Below are 15,547 nucleotides of genomic sequence, written 5' to 3' on the forward strand. Positions count from 1 at the left end.
CTGTTGCTCTCAGGGAGACTTCTGCACCTGGTAACAGGTATCTGGCCTACTCTCCCTGAGCAAACTGGTAACAAGTATCTGGCCTACTCTCCCTGAGCAAACTGGTAACAGGTATCTGGCCTACTCTCCCTGAGCAAACTGTTAACAGGTATCTGGCCTACTCTTCCTGAGCAAACTGGTAACAGGTATCTGGCCTACTCTCCCTGAGCAAACTGTTAACAGGTATCTGGCCTACTCTTCCTGAGCAAACTGTTAACAGGTATCTGGCCTACTCTTCCTGAGCAAACTGTTAACAGGTATCTGGCCTACTCTTCCTGAGCAAAGTGGTAACAGGTATCTCGTCTACTCTTCCTGAGCAAAGTGGTAACAGGTATCTCGCCTACTCTTCCTGAGCAAACTGGTAACAGGTATCTGGCCTACTCTTCCTGAGCAAACTGTTAACAGGTATCTGGCCTATTCTCCCTGAGCAAACTGTTAACAGATAACTGGCCTACTCTTCTTGAGCAAACTGTTAACAAGTATCTGGCCTATTCTTCCTCGGCAAACTGTTAACAGGTATCTGGCCTACTCTTCCTGAGCAAACTGTTAATAGATATCTGGCCTACTCTTCTTGAGCAAACTGTTAACAAGTATCTGGCCTACTCTTCCTCGGCAAACTGTTAACAGGTATCTGGCCTACTCTTCCTGAGCAAACTGTTAACAGGTATCTGGCCTACTCTTCCTGAGTAAACTGTTAACAGGTATCTGGCCTACTCTTCCTGAGCAAACTGTTAACAGGTATCTGGCCTAGTCTCCCTGAGCAAACTGTTAACAGGTATCTGGCCTACTCTTCCTGAGCAAACTGTTAACAAGTATCTTTCCTACTCTTCCTGAGCAAACTGGTAACAGGTATCTGGCCTACTCTTCCTGAGGAAACTGGTAACAGGTATCTGGCCTACTCTTCCTGAGCAAACTATTAACAGGTATCTGGCCTACTCTTCCTGAGCAAACTATTAACAGGTATCTGGCCTACTCTCCCTGAGCAAACTGGTAACAGGTATCTGGCCTACTCTTCTTGAGCAAACTGGTAACATGTATCTGGCCTACTCTTCCTGAGCAAACTGTTAACAGGTATCTGGCCTACTCTTCCTGAGCAAACTGTTAACAGGTATCTGGCCTACTCTTCCTGAGCAAACTGGTAACAGGTATCTAGCCTACTCTTCCTGAGCAAACTTGTAACAGGTATCTGGCCTACTCTTCCTGAGCAAACTGTTAACAGGTATCTGGCCTACCCTCCCTGAGCAAACTGTTAACAGATAACTGGCCTACTCTTCTTGAGCAAATTGTTAACAAGTATCTGGCCTACTCTTCCTCGGCAAACTGTTAACAGGTATCTGGTCTACTCTTCCTGAGCAAACTGTTAACAGGTATCTGGCCTACTCTTCTTGAGCAAACTGTTAACAGGTATCTGGCCTACTCTTCCTGAGTAAACTGTTAACAGCTATCTGGCCTACTCTTCCTGAGCAAACTGTTAACAGCTATCTGGCCTACTCTTCCTGAGCAAACTGTTAACAGGTATCTGGCCTACTCTTCCTGAGCAAACTGGTAAACAGGTATCTGGCCTACTCTTCCTGAGCGAACTGGTAACAGGTATCTGGCCTACTCTTCCTCGGCAAACTGTTAACAGGTATCTGGCCTACTCTTCCTGAGCAAACTGGTAACAGGTATCTGGCCTACTCTTCCTGAGCAAACTGGTAACAGGTATCTGGCCTACTCTTCCTGAGCAAACTGGTAACAGGTATCTCGCCTACTCTTCCTGAGCAAACTGGTAACATGAATCTGGCCTACTCTTCTTGAGCAAACTGGTAACATGTATCTGGCCTACTCTTCCTGAGCAAACTGTTAACAGGTATCTGGCCTACTCTTCCTGAGCAAGCTGTTAACAGGTATCTGGCCTACTCTTCCTGAGCAAACTGGTAACAGGTATCTAGCCTACTCTTCCTGAGCAAACTTGTAAGAGGTATCTGGCCTACTCTTCCTGAGCAAACTGTTAACAGGTATCTGGCCTACTCTCCCTGAGCAAACTGTTAACAGATAACTGGCCTACTCTTCTTGAGCAAACTGTTAACAAGTATCTGGCCTACTCTTCCTGAGCAAACTGGTAACAGGTATCTGGCCTACTCTTCCTGAGCAAACTGGTAACAGGTATCTCGCCTACTCTTCCTGAGCAAACTGGTAACAGGTATCTGGCCTACTCTTCTTGAGCAAACTGGTAACATGTATCTGGCCTACTCTTCCTGAGCAAACTGTTAACAGGTATCTGGCCTACTCTTCCTGAGCAAACTGTTAACAGGTATCTGGCCTACTCTTCCTGAGCAAACTGGTAACAGGTATCTGGCCTACTCTTCCTGAGCAAACTTGTAACAGGTATCTGGCCTACTCTTCCTGAGCAAACTGTTAACAGGTATCTGGCCTACTCTCCCTGAGCAAACTGTTAACAGATAACTGGCCTACTCTTCTTGAGCAAACAAAGGCCAGGAGGGCTCAACTTTCAAAAGTTGAGCCCTCCTGGCTCAGCTTCCATGGAGCCCACTTTCGCTCAAAAAGCAATGGATGGAGTAGTTAGAAACTGATGTACATTCACCCTGGAGTTCAGCTTTTATCCTTGGTTCTTTTGCTACCATTCGAACTATCCTTCTATTCAATCTGGGGTTGATTTCCTCTTGCGGCCCCACCCAGGGAGGTCAGCTACAGTTCTATGGACTTTAAACGACTTAATAATATTTGCAGCTGTCAAGCTGCTCGGAGATGGTCCTGTAATAATAATAATAATAATAATAATAATAATAATACATTTTATTTGTGGGCGCCTTTCAGAGCACTCAAGTACAACTTACAGAACACAGTAAAAAACCAGCAGCACTGTATCAGACAGTGTAAAATCAAAACAAAGCAGGGTAGACAATAAAAAGTTAACACAACAGATAAGTATAAAATCACCATCTGCACAAAGCTCAGTGAAGCGTGGATCAGACTGAATATGCCAGTTTGAAAAGTTGCGTTTTAGATGGGATGTAAAGGCTGAAAGAGAGTCAGTGTTGTGAATGTCTTGTGGGAGAGATTCCATAGGCAGAGGGCAGAATGGCTGAAGGCTCTAGACCCCATGGTAGTCCAGCGGACCAAGCCTTTACCTTGACCATGCTTGTCTATCATTTTCTTTCTGACCTCTTCAGACAGCTCTCTGCTCTGCTTCTCTGGTCCAGGTTCCATGTGGTGCACACAGTGACACCTCTCCTCCATTTACACAGGCTGAATGACTGACTACAAGATTGGAGACATGTGTGATACAAATCAAAGAAACCAATTAGTTTGAAATGTCCCAACATCTTTTCCAAGGGTTAGCAATAAATGTAAATGTAAATAATTCATTTATTTTCACAGCTTTCTCGTTTTACTCTGTGGCATACCCAAGACATGTAAGCATGCATGACAACACAGATTTTCATTTTGTCACTTTTCAGAAGGAACAAAGCATAATTTCAATGAGCTGTAAGGTACCAACACATTCCAGCACGTCTGTATATTCTTTATTGTTCTACTTCAGGAAATATGTTTAAGGAGATCAGATTCAGATTCAGACAACTTCATTTATCCCAGAAGGGCAGTTCAGCTCCCACAGTCCACCCAGACCTACACAAACTCACAGACAAGCAGCAATCATCACCTGTCAGAGACAACAGACAGATCAGTACATGGGCAAGTGATGCACACTGCCACCCTCATGTGGCCCTGCATGCAGACTCACACGAGGACCAGGTGAAGGGCAAACATCCATATAAGTGAAAGAACAGAACAACAAATATACAAATGAAGCATTCCATGATGCATTGCACACCACATTCCCTCACTACAATCAGTGAACGCACAGGCCCACAAGTCATGCGAAAAACAGGTGAGATGGGGTAAGCCCATTTAGGATTTTATAAGTCAGCAGAAGCACCTTGAAGTCTGATCTGACATGGATAGGAAGCCAATGAAGTGAGGCAAGAATTGGTGTAATATGATCAAATTTCCTAGTTTTAGTTAGGATTCTAGCAGCAGCATTCTGAACCATCTGAAGACTTTTAGTACTAGAATGTGGCAGACCTGAGAACACAACATTACAGTAATCAAGTGAACCATCTGAACCTTCACACATACCACTTATCACTTATACATATTACATCTGGATGGGCATAATATAATATATACGTATAATATCTACTACTCCTACTACTACTCCTGCTACTTCTACTACTACTACTACTACTACTACTACTACTACTACTACTTTCTGCTGCTCCCGTTAGGGGGCGCCACAGCGGATCATCCGTTTCCATCTCTTCCTGTCCTCTGCAACTTCTTCTGTCACACCAGCCACCTGCATGTCCTCCCTCACCACATCCATAAACCTCCTCTTTGGCCTTCCTCTTCTCCTCTTCCCTGGCAGCTCCATATTCAGCATCCTTCTCCCAGTATACCCAGCATCTCTCCTCCACACATGTCCAAACCATCTCCATCTTGCCTCTCTTGCTTTGTCTCCTAACCGTTCAACCTGAGCTGTCCCTCTAATATACTCGTTCCTAATCCTGTCCTTCTTCGTTACGCCCAGTGAAAATCTTATCATCTTCATCTCTGCCACCTCCAGCTCCTCCTCCTGTCTTTTCATCAGTGCCACTGTCTCCAAACCATACAACATAGCTGGTCTCACTACCATCTTGTAAACCTTCCCTTTAACTCTTGCTGGTACCCTTCTGTCACACATCACTCCTGACACTCTTCTCCACCCACTCCACCCTGCCTGCACTCTCTTCTTCACCTCTCTTCTGCACTCCCCGTTACTTTGGACAGTTGACCCCAAGTATTTAAACTCATATTCCTTCGTCACCTCTTCTCCTTGTATCCTCACCATTCCACTGTCCTCCCTCTCACTCACACATAGGTATTCCGTCTTGCTCCTACTGGCTTTCATTCCTCTTCTCTCCAGTGCATACCTCCACCTCTCCAGGCTCTCCTCCACCTGCACCCTACTCTCACTGCAGATCACAATGTCATCCACAATGTCAATGTCAACCTGTCCATCACCATTGGAAACAAGAAAGGGCTCAGAGCCGATCCTTGATGTCATCCCACCTCCACCTTGAACCCATCTGTCATTCCAACCACACACCTCACCACTGTTACACCTCCCTCATACATATCCTGCACCACTCCTACATACTTCTCTGCAACTCCTGACTTCCTCATACAATACCACACCTCCTCTCTCAGCACCCTGTCGTATGCTTTCTCTAAATCTACAAAGACACAATGTAACTCCTTCTGACCTTCTCCACACTTCTCCATCAACATTCTCAAAGCAAACATCACATCTGTGGTGCTCTTTCATGGCATGAAACCATACTGCTGCTGCTGATCACCACCTCTCCTCCTCTTAACCTAGCTTCTATTACTCTTTCCCATATCTTCATGCTGTGGCTGATCATCACCTCTCCTCTTAACCTAGCTTCTATTACTCTTTCCCATATCTTCATGCTGTGGCTGATCATCACCTCTCCTCTTAACCTAGCTTCTATTACTCTTTCCCATATCTTCATGCTGTGGCTGATCACCACCTCTCCTCCTCTTAACCTAGCTTCTATTACTCTTTCCTATATCTTCATGCTGTGGCTGATCATCACCTCTCCCCCTCTTAACCTAGCTTCTATCACTCTTTCCTATATCTTCATGCTGTGGCTGATCATCACCTCTCCTCCTCTTAACCTAGCTTCTATTACTCTTTCCCATATCTTCATGCTGTGGCCAACCAACACGGGGATCGCCGGTTCGAATCCCTATATTACCTCCAGCTTGGTTGGGCGTCTCTACAGACACAACTGGCCGTGTCTGTGGCTGGGAAGCCGGATGTGGGTATGTGTCATGGTCGTTGCAATAGCGCCTCCTCTGGTCGGTCGGGGTGCCTGTTTGGGGGGAGGGGGAACTGGGGGGAATAACGTGATCCTCTCCCGTGTTACGTCCCCCTGGTGAAACTCCTCACTGTCAGGTAAAAAGAAGCGGCTGGTGACTCCACATGTATGGGAGGAGGTATGTGGGAGTCTGCAGCCCTCCCCGGATCAGCAGAGGGGGTGGAGCAGAGACCGGGACGGCTCGGAAGAGTGAGGTAATTGGACAGGTACAATCCCCCCCCCCCCCCAAAAAAAGATGCTCCATTACGGAAAACACGACACACACAACCAGCCCACATCACGACACAGATTAAACACGCTAAGAATAAAAAGTCATTCAACTCTTATGAATTTAAAGCTTCAACACGCAAACCATTTTCATTTGTTTTGTTTCGTTCCGCTGCCGTCATATTAAGACAACATGTGATCCATCAGCACCCTGCAGACTGCAGCAGTGTGTGACGTGATGGTAGCGTCTGGTAGGACTTGGCTCGGAAACATGACAGGGTGCATAGTGTTTCCATCTTCATCCTGGCAGCCAGATGAGGAAGAAGAAGGCAGGTGGTGTTGAGTTAGAAGAAGAAGTGAAGGTGTTTTGTCTAACCAGCAGATACGACAGAACAAGCTGGTAGAAGACCTTCACCAACACAGTACAGTAACATCAATGAGTAAAACTCCCGTTCTACCAGGTTCTCTGGTTTGTTTCTGACACAGCAGCCCTGCTGACTCTCATTCATTTGGGATGGAGCTCAGACACCACCCACCTCACCACCACCTACATAGGACACACACTGGAGCAGTAAAACCAGGAGATTCACCTCACCACCACCTACATAGGACACACACTGGTCCAGTAAAACCAGCAGATTCAGGACTGAATCCTATAACCTTATATCTTCTCTTCTTCTCATTAGATGGTCGGCCCTGTCCAGTGGTGTCTTGGGATGCATCCGTCTACCCACAAGGCCGTGTGGCGGGGCGGTCCATTGTGAGGTTAACATGGGGGGACTACCAGAAATCTCTCACTCAGAGGTGCTGGTATAAAAACACCATCCCCAAGCCCGAATCTGGCTGCTCCACCATTCATCACTACGAATGGAGCAAGCTTGCACTGTTTGACTTCCTGCTTCAGGTTAAAGAGAACACGGTGGAATCATTTACAAATCATAGAATTTGCATTGAAAACAGTTAAACGTACATATTCTCTTAAATATTGAGAGGTTCATGACCCAAGTACTATTGACGCCTTGCAGATAATCCATTTCATTATTTGTAAAATATGTCGTCATCATTATTATATCCTTAGTCCAAAAAAATGTTTCTTCTAACAGTTATTGATTATTTCCAAACCAGTAGCGATTTGCTGAAACAGTGGGTGTATCTGAGCAACATAACAATAGACACACATTTCCAGAGCAATTGTTGGGATTTTTGGGTCCAAATTAGATGAAATGTTAAGGTGAGAACAGGGTGTCTTGAAAAGTCTCCCCAGTATTGACTTTCAGATCACAGAGGATCAAGGTTTTAATATCACATAAAGGTGAATCAGTTCATCTGGACACAACCAACCAAACAGGGGAAACTAAACAGACACTGGCCAAGAGGATGGCACAACACAGGAGAGCTACCACGTCAGACCAGGACTCCACAGTCTACACCATCTACAGACCAGGACTCCACAGACTACACCATCTATAGACCAGGACTCCACAGACTACACCATCTACAGATCAGGAATCCACAGTCTACACCATCTACAGGCCAGGACTCCACAGTCTACACCATCTACAGACCAGGACTCCACAGACTACACCATCTACAGATCAGGAATCCACAGTCTACACCATCTACAGGCCAGGACTCCACAGTCTACACCATCTACAGACCAGGACTCCACAGACTACACCATCTACAGACCAGCACGCCACAGTCTACACCATCTACAGATCAGGAATCCACAGTCTACACCATCTACAGGCCAGGACTCCACAGTCTACACCATCTACAGGCCAGGACTCCACAGTCTACACCATCTATAGGCCAGGATTCCACAGACTACACCATCTACAGACCAGGATTCCACAGTCTACACCATCTACAGACCAGGATTCCACAGACTACACCATCTACAGACCAGGACTCCACAGTCTACACCATCTACAGACCAGGACTCCACAGACTACACCATCTACAGACCAGGACTCCACAGACTACACCATCTACAGACCAGGAATCCACAGACTACACCATCTACAGGCCAGGACTCCACAGTCTACACCATCTACAGACCAGGATTCCACAGACTACACCATCTACAGACCAGCACGCCACAGTCTACACCATCTACAGACCAGGACTCCACAGTCTACACCATCTACAGACCAGGACTCCACAGACTACACCATCTACAGAACAGGACTCCACAGTCTACACCATCTACAGACCAGCACGCCACAGTCTACACCATCTACAGACCAGGACTCCACAGTCTACACCATCTATAGGCCAGGAATCCACAGTCTACACCATCTAAAGACCAGGACTCCACAGTCTACACCATCTATAGGCCAGGAATCCACAGTCTACACCATCTAAAGACCAGGATTCCACAGTCTACACCATCTACAGGCCAGGACTCCACAGTCTACACCATCTACAGACCAGGACTCCACAGTCTACACCATCTACAGACCAGGACTCCACAGTCTACACCATCTACAGAACAGCACGCCACAGTCTACACCATCTACAGACCAGGACTCCACAGACTACACCATCTACAGACCAGGACTCCACAGACTACACCATCTACAGACCAGGACTCCACAGTCTACACCATCTACAGACCAGGATTCCACAGACTACACCATCTACAGACCAGGACTCCACAGACTACACCATCTACAGACCAGGACTCCACATTCTACACCATCTACAGACCAGCACTCCACAGTCTACATCATCTACAGGCCAGGACTCCACAATCTACACCATCTACAGACCAGCACTCCACAATCTACATCATCTACAGACCAGGACTCCACAGTCTACACCATCTACAGACCAGGACTCCACAGTCTACACCATCTACAGACCAGGACTCCACAGTCTACACCATCTACAGACCAGCACTCCACAGTCTACATCATCTACAGGCCAGGACTCCACAATCTACACCATCTACAGACCAGGACTCCACAGACTACACCATCTACAGACCAGGACTCCACAGTCTACACCATCTACAGACCAGCACTCCACAGTCTACACCACCTACAGGCCAGTGGCGACTCTATCAGGGATGAGGATGTGCACATCCTTAATAGGGAGGAACGCTGGTTTGAACGGGGAGTCAAAGAGGCCATCTATGTGAAGAGGGAACGAACATCCCTGAACTGAAGGGGGGAGGGGGTGTAAGAGTACAGACGTCACCATCTTACAATCTTGTGATTGCAAATATTCCCCAACCTTCTGTGAATAGTACACATGACCATTGTAACTCTAGTTAATGGTCACACCCACATTTGCATATGAAAGTGGTCGTTGGTTTGGGTGGTTATGCAACTGTATTGTTTATAAGGGTGGGGACACCTGCCGTCACTGTATTGTTTATAAGGGTGGGGACACCTGCAGTCACTGTATTGTTTATAAGGGTGGGGGTACCTGCAGTCACTGTATTGTTTATAAGGGTAGGGACACCTGCAGTCACTGTATTGTTTATAAGGGTGGGACACCTGCAGTCACTGTATTGTTTATAAGGGTGGGGTACCTGCAGTCACGGTATTGTTTATAAGGGTGGGGACACCTGCAGTCACTGTATTGTTTATAAGGGTGGGGACACCTGCAGTCACGGTATTGTTTATAAGGGTGGGGACACCTGCAGTCACTGTATTGTTTATAAGGGTGGGACACCTGCAGTCACTGTATTGTTTATAAGGGTGGAGACACCTGCAGTCACTGTATTGTTTATAAGGGTGGAGACACCTGCAGTCACGGTATTGTTTATAAGGGTGGGGACACCTGCAGTCACTGTATTGTTTATAAGGGTGGAGACACCTGCAGTCACTGTATTGTTTATAAGGGTGGGGACACCTGCAGTCACTGTATTGTTTATGAGGGTGGGGACACCTGCAGTCACTGTATTGTTTATAAGGGTGGGGGTACCTGTAGTTACTGTATTGTTTATTAGGGTGGGGGTACCTGCAGTCACTGTATTGTTTATAAGGGTGGAGACACCTGCAATCACTGTATTGTTTATAAGGGTGGGGACACCTGCAGTCACTGTATTGTTTATAAGGGTGGGGGTACCTGTAGTTACTGTATTGTTTATAAGGGTGGGGGTACCTGTAGTTACTGTATTGTTTATTAGGGTGGGGACACCTGCAGTCACTGTATTGTTTATAAGGGTGGAGACACCTGCAGTCACTGTATTGTTTATAAGGGTGGAGACACCTGCAGTCACTGTATTGTTTATAAGGGTGGGGACACCTGCAGTCACTGTATTGTTTATGAGGGTGGGGACACCTGCAGTCACTGTATTGTTTATAAGGGTGGGGGTACCTGTAGTTACTGTATTGTTTATTAGGGTGGGGGTACCTGCAGTCACTGTATTGTTTATAAGGGTGGAGACACCTGCAGTCACTGTATTGTTTATAAGGGTGGGGACACCTGCAGTCACTGTATTGTTTATAAGGGTGGGGGTACCTGCAGTCAGGTGGGACTGAAGAGGTCTCTTACATGATGATGAAAGGTGGATGTCTGTAAACGTTGAGTCCAGATGAACTCATGATTCAACCTTGTGTGATTTTCTTAGCGGCGTTACTGAGCAGCATCCACACATCAAGGTTTCAGCATTTTTATACTATTAAAAGTATTTATACTATTAAAAGTATTTATACTATTAAAAGTGTTTATACTATTAAACGTATTTCTACTATTAAAAGTGTTTTTACTATTAAAAGTATTTATACTATTAAAAGTATCTATACTATTGAAAGTGTTTATACTATTAAAAGTATTTATACTATCTAAAGTATTTATACTCTTAAAAATATTTATATCATTAAAAATATTTATACTGTTGAAAGTATTTATAATATTAAAAGTATTTATACTATCGAAAGTGTTTATACTATTAAAAGTATTTAAGCCATTAAAAGTATTTAAATATATTAAAGTGTTGTTGGAGGATATTGTACTGAAGTTGGAGACAAGAGTAAAGTAAAACTACACATGAGATAAAGAAAGCCCAACAAGTTGATAAAGAACATGTCAAAGAAAAGTACGCGTTGGTTTTGTTACAGAAACTAAACGATGCCAACACAAAACGGGCTGGTATGATCAAATAATAATAATAACAATAATAATCATAATAATAGTTTGATAAAATAATAATAATAATAATAATAATAATAATAATAACAATAAAACAAAACCAACTGGTTTGATCAAATAATAATAATCTACTACTACTACTTTCGGCTGCTCCCGTTAGGGGGCGCCACAGCGGATCATCCGTTTCCATTTCTTCCTGTCCTCTGCATCTTCCTCTGTCACACCAGCCACCTGCATGTCCTCCCTCACCACATCCATAAACCTCCTCTTTGGCCTTCCTCTTCTCCTCTTCCCTGGCAGCTCCATATTCAGCATCCTTCTCCCAGTATACCCAGCATCTCTCCTCCACACATGTCCAAACCATCTCCATCTTGTCTCTCTTGCTTTGTCTCCAAACTGTCCAACCTGAGCTGTCCCTCTAATATACTCCTTCCTAATCCTGTCCTTCTTCATCACTCCCAGTGAAAATCTTATCATCTTCATCTCTGACACCTCCAGCTCCTCCTCCTGTCTTTTCATCAGTGCCACTGTCTCCAAACCATATAACATAGCTGGTCTCACTACCATCTTGTAAACCTTCCCTTTAACTCTTGCTGGTACCCTTCTGTCACACATCACTCCTGACACTCTTCTCCACCCACTCCACCCTGCCTGCACTCTCTTCTTCACCTCTCTACTGCACTCCCCGTTACTTTGGACAGTTGACCCCAAGTATTTAAACTCTTATGCCTTCATCACCTCCACTCCTTGCATCCTCACCATTCCACTGTCCTCCCTCTCATTCACTCATAGGTATTCCGTCTTGCTCCTACTGACTTTCATTCCTCTTCTCTCCAGTGCATACCTCCACCTCTCCAGGCTCTCCTCCACCTGTACCCTACTCTCACTACAGGTCATGATGTCATCCGCGAACATCATCGTCCATGGAGACTCCTGCCTGATCTTGTCCGTCAACCTGTCCATCACCATTGCAAACAAGAAAGGGCTCAGAGCCGATCCTTGATGTAATCCCACCTCCACCTTGAACCCATCTGTCATTCCTACCACACACCTCACCACTGTTACACCTCCCTCATACATATCCTGCACCACTCCTACATACTTCTCTGCAACTCCTGACTTCCTCATACAATACCACACCTCCTCTCTCGGCACCCTGTCATATGCTTTCTCTAAATCTACAAAGACACAATGTAACTCCTTCTGGCCTCCTCTATACTTCTCCATCAACATTCTCAAAGCAAACATCACATCTGTGGTGCTCTTTCATGGCATGAAACCACACTGCTGCTGCTGATCACCACCTCTCCTCTTAACCTAGCTTCTATTACTCTTTCCCAAATCTTCATGCTGTGGCTGATCAACTTTATACCTCTGTAGTTGTTACAGTTCTGCACATCACCCTTGTTCTTGAAAATCAGTACCAGTATGCTTCTTCTCCACTCCTCAGACATCCTCTCACTTTCCAGGATTGTGTTAAACAATCTAGTTAAAAACTCCACTGCCATCTCTCCTAAACATCTCCATACCTCCACAGGTATGTCATCCGGACCAACTGCCTTTCCACTCTTCATCCTCTTCATAGCTGCCCTCACTTCCTCCTTGCTAATCCGCTGAACTTCCTGATTCACTATCCTCACACCATCCAACCTTCTCTCTCTCTCATTTTCTTCATTCATCACCCCCTCAAAGTACTCCTTCCACCTTCTTAGCACACTCTCCTCACTTGTCAGCACATTTCCATCTCTATCCTTGATCGTCCTAACTTGCTGCACATCCTTTGCAGCTCAGTCCCTCTGTCTAGCCAATCGGTACAAGTCCTTTTCTCCTTCCTTAGTGTCTAATCTGTCATACAACTCACCATACGCCTTTTCCTTTGCCCTCAACACCTCTCTCTTTGCTTTACGCTGCATCTCCTTGTACTCCTGTCTACTTTCTTCATCTCTCTGACTATCCCACTTCTTCTTTGCCAACCTTTTCCTCTGTATAATTTGCTGTACTTCCTCATTCCACCACCAAGTCTCCTTGTCTTCCTTCCTCTGTCCTGATGACACACCAAGTACCTTCCTAGCTGTCTCCCTCACTATTTCTGCAGTGGTTGTCCAGCCATCTGGCAACTCTTCACTACCACCCAGTGCCTGTCTTACCTCCTGCCTGAACTCCACACAACAGTCTTCCTTCTTCAACTTCCACCATTTGATCTTCGGCTGTGTCTTCACTCGCTTCCTCTTCCTGGTCTCCAAAGTCATCCTACAGACCACCATCCGATGCTGCCTAGCTACGTTCTCCCCTGTCACCACCTTGCAGTCTCCAATCCCTTTTACATGGCGCCTTCTACATAAGATATAGTCCACCTGTGTGCACTTTCCTCCACTCTTGTACGTCACCCTGTGTTCCTCCCTCTTCTTGAAATATGTATTCACCACAGCCATTTCCATCCTTTTCACAAAATCCACCACCATCTGTCCTTCCACATTTCTCTTCTTGACTCCATACCTACCCATCACCTCCTCATCACCTCTGTTCCCTTCACCAACATGTCCATTGAAGTCCGCTCCAATCACCACTCTCTCCTCCTTGGGTACCCTCTCCACCACGTCGTCCAACTCACTCCAGAATTCTTCTTTCTCCTCCATCTCACACCCAACTTGTGGGGCATATGTGCTGATAACATTCAGCAGTACACCTTCAATTTCCAGCTTCATACTCATCACTCTGTCTGACACTCTCTTCACCTCCAGCACGCTCTTGACATACTCTTCCTTCAGAATTACCCCTACCCCATTACTCCTCCCATACACACCATGGTAGAAGAGTTTGAACCCACCTCCGATACTCCTGGCCTTACTCCCCTTCACCTGGTCTCTTGCACACACAGTATACCTACCTTTCTTCTTTCCATCATGTCAGCCAGCTCTCTCCCTTTACCAGTCATAGTGCCAACATTCAAAGTTCCAACTCTCACCTCCACACTCCTACCCTTCCTCCTCTCCTGCTGCCTCTGGACATGCCTTCCCCCACTCCTTCTCCTTCGCCCAACAGTAGCATAGTTTCCACCGACACCCTGCTGGTTAACAGTACCGGTCGTTGGTAGCCCGGGCCTCGGTCGATCCGGTATGTAAGTCTTATTTATGATCCGCATATTTGATTTGGCAAAGATTTTACGCCGGATGCCCTTCCTGACGCACCCCTCCCCATTTGTCCGGGCTTGGGACTGGCACTAAGGATGCAGTGGCTTGTGCATCCTCAGTGGCTGGGTTGATCAAATAATAATAATAATAATAATAATAACAAAACGGGCTGGTTTGATCAAATAATAATAATAATAATGATAATAATAATGATAATAATATTAATAATAATAATAGTTTGATAAAATAATAATAATAATAATAATAAAACATAACGGGCTGGTTTGATCAAATAATAATAATAATAATAATACAAAACGGGCTGGTTTGATCAAATAATAATAATAATAAGGATGATAATAATAATAATATTAATAATAATAACAGTTTGATAAAATAATAATAATACAACATAACGGGGTGGTTTGATCAAATAATAATAATAATAATATTAATAATAATAATAGTTTGATCAAATAATAATAAAGTGCAGTGTTGCCTTGCTTCTGACGGCGGTTCCTCTGCCTGGCTCTCTGTCACTGCTCACAGATCTACCACCGTCTGGACCTGAGCTGCTGCGGGTTCAAACCTCGACAGGAAGACGCATGCATGGAACGAGGCCTTCACAGCGACTGTGCGGACCGAGACCACATCCAGCTGGCAAACATCATTCACAGGGGTCACGACCCTCAACGTCTGGTCTTCAGCCACAACACGGGCTTCTTCGACCGGGGCCAGGACAACCTGGACTTCCGGCTCCTGGACGGAATCAAGGAGTGAGTTGGTGAACGAGAAACTGATTGATAACAAAGTGACCCAAATGATTTTAAAAAAATGATTTTTTGATTCATCCTCATCCTCTTTTATTACTACTGTGCAGAACAGACATTTATGAGGTGTACACATTAAGATGTACCTTTAAGAAAATGAGATACTCACATCTAAAATAAACCTCCTGCCCCCCACCCCCCACCCAAAACCAAGGGTCAAGAAAACACAAATACACAAATAAATACTTACACATCGAAGCTAAAACACACCACCCAGCCTCGAGTTGACAAGCTGCCGTGCAGCGAAGGAGGGCAGTTTGCTTTGGCAGCTAGCTGTCTCCCCCTGCCC

The 15,547-nt window shown here is 45.3% G+C and overlaps 1 protein-coding gene across 1 annotated transcript in view; it reads left to right on the forward strand.

Annotated features, from left to right (window-relative positions):
- Positions 1–15,547, forward strand: part of gask1b (golgi associated kinase 1B) — a 39,681-nt gene that overhangs the window by 11,965 nt on the left and 12,169 nt on the right. The window contains exons 2-3 of the mRNA XM_056288839.1: positions 6,878–7,095; positions 14,978–15,204. Of these exons, the coding sequence (XP_056144814.1) occupies positions 6,878–7,095; positions 14,978–15,204 (445 nt within the window). The remainder of the gene's footprint in view (positions 1–6,877; positions 7,096–14,977; positions 15,205–15,547) is intronic.

This window comes from Lampris incognitus, chromosome 1 (genome assembly GCF_029633865.1).
Source record: "Lampris incognitus isolate fLamInc1 chromosome 1, fLamInc1.hap2, whole genome shotgun sequence".
NCBI lineage: Eukaryota > Metazoa > Chordata > Actinopteri > Lampriformes > Lampridae > Lampris > Lampris incognitus.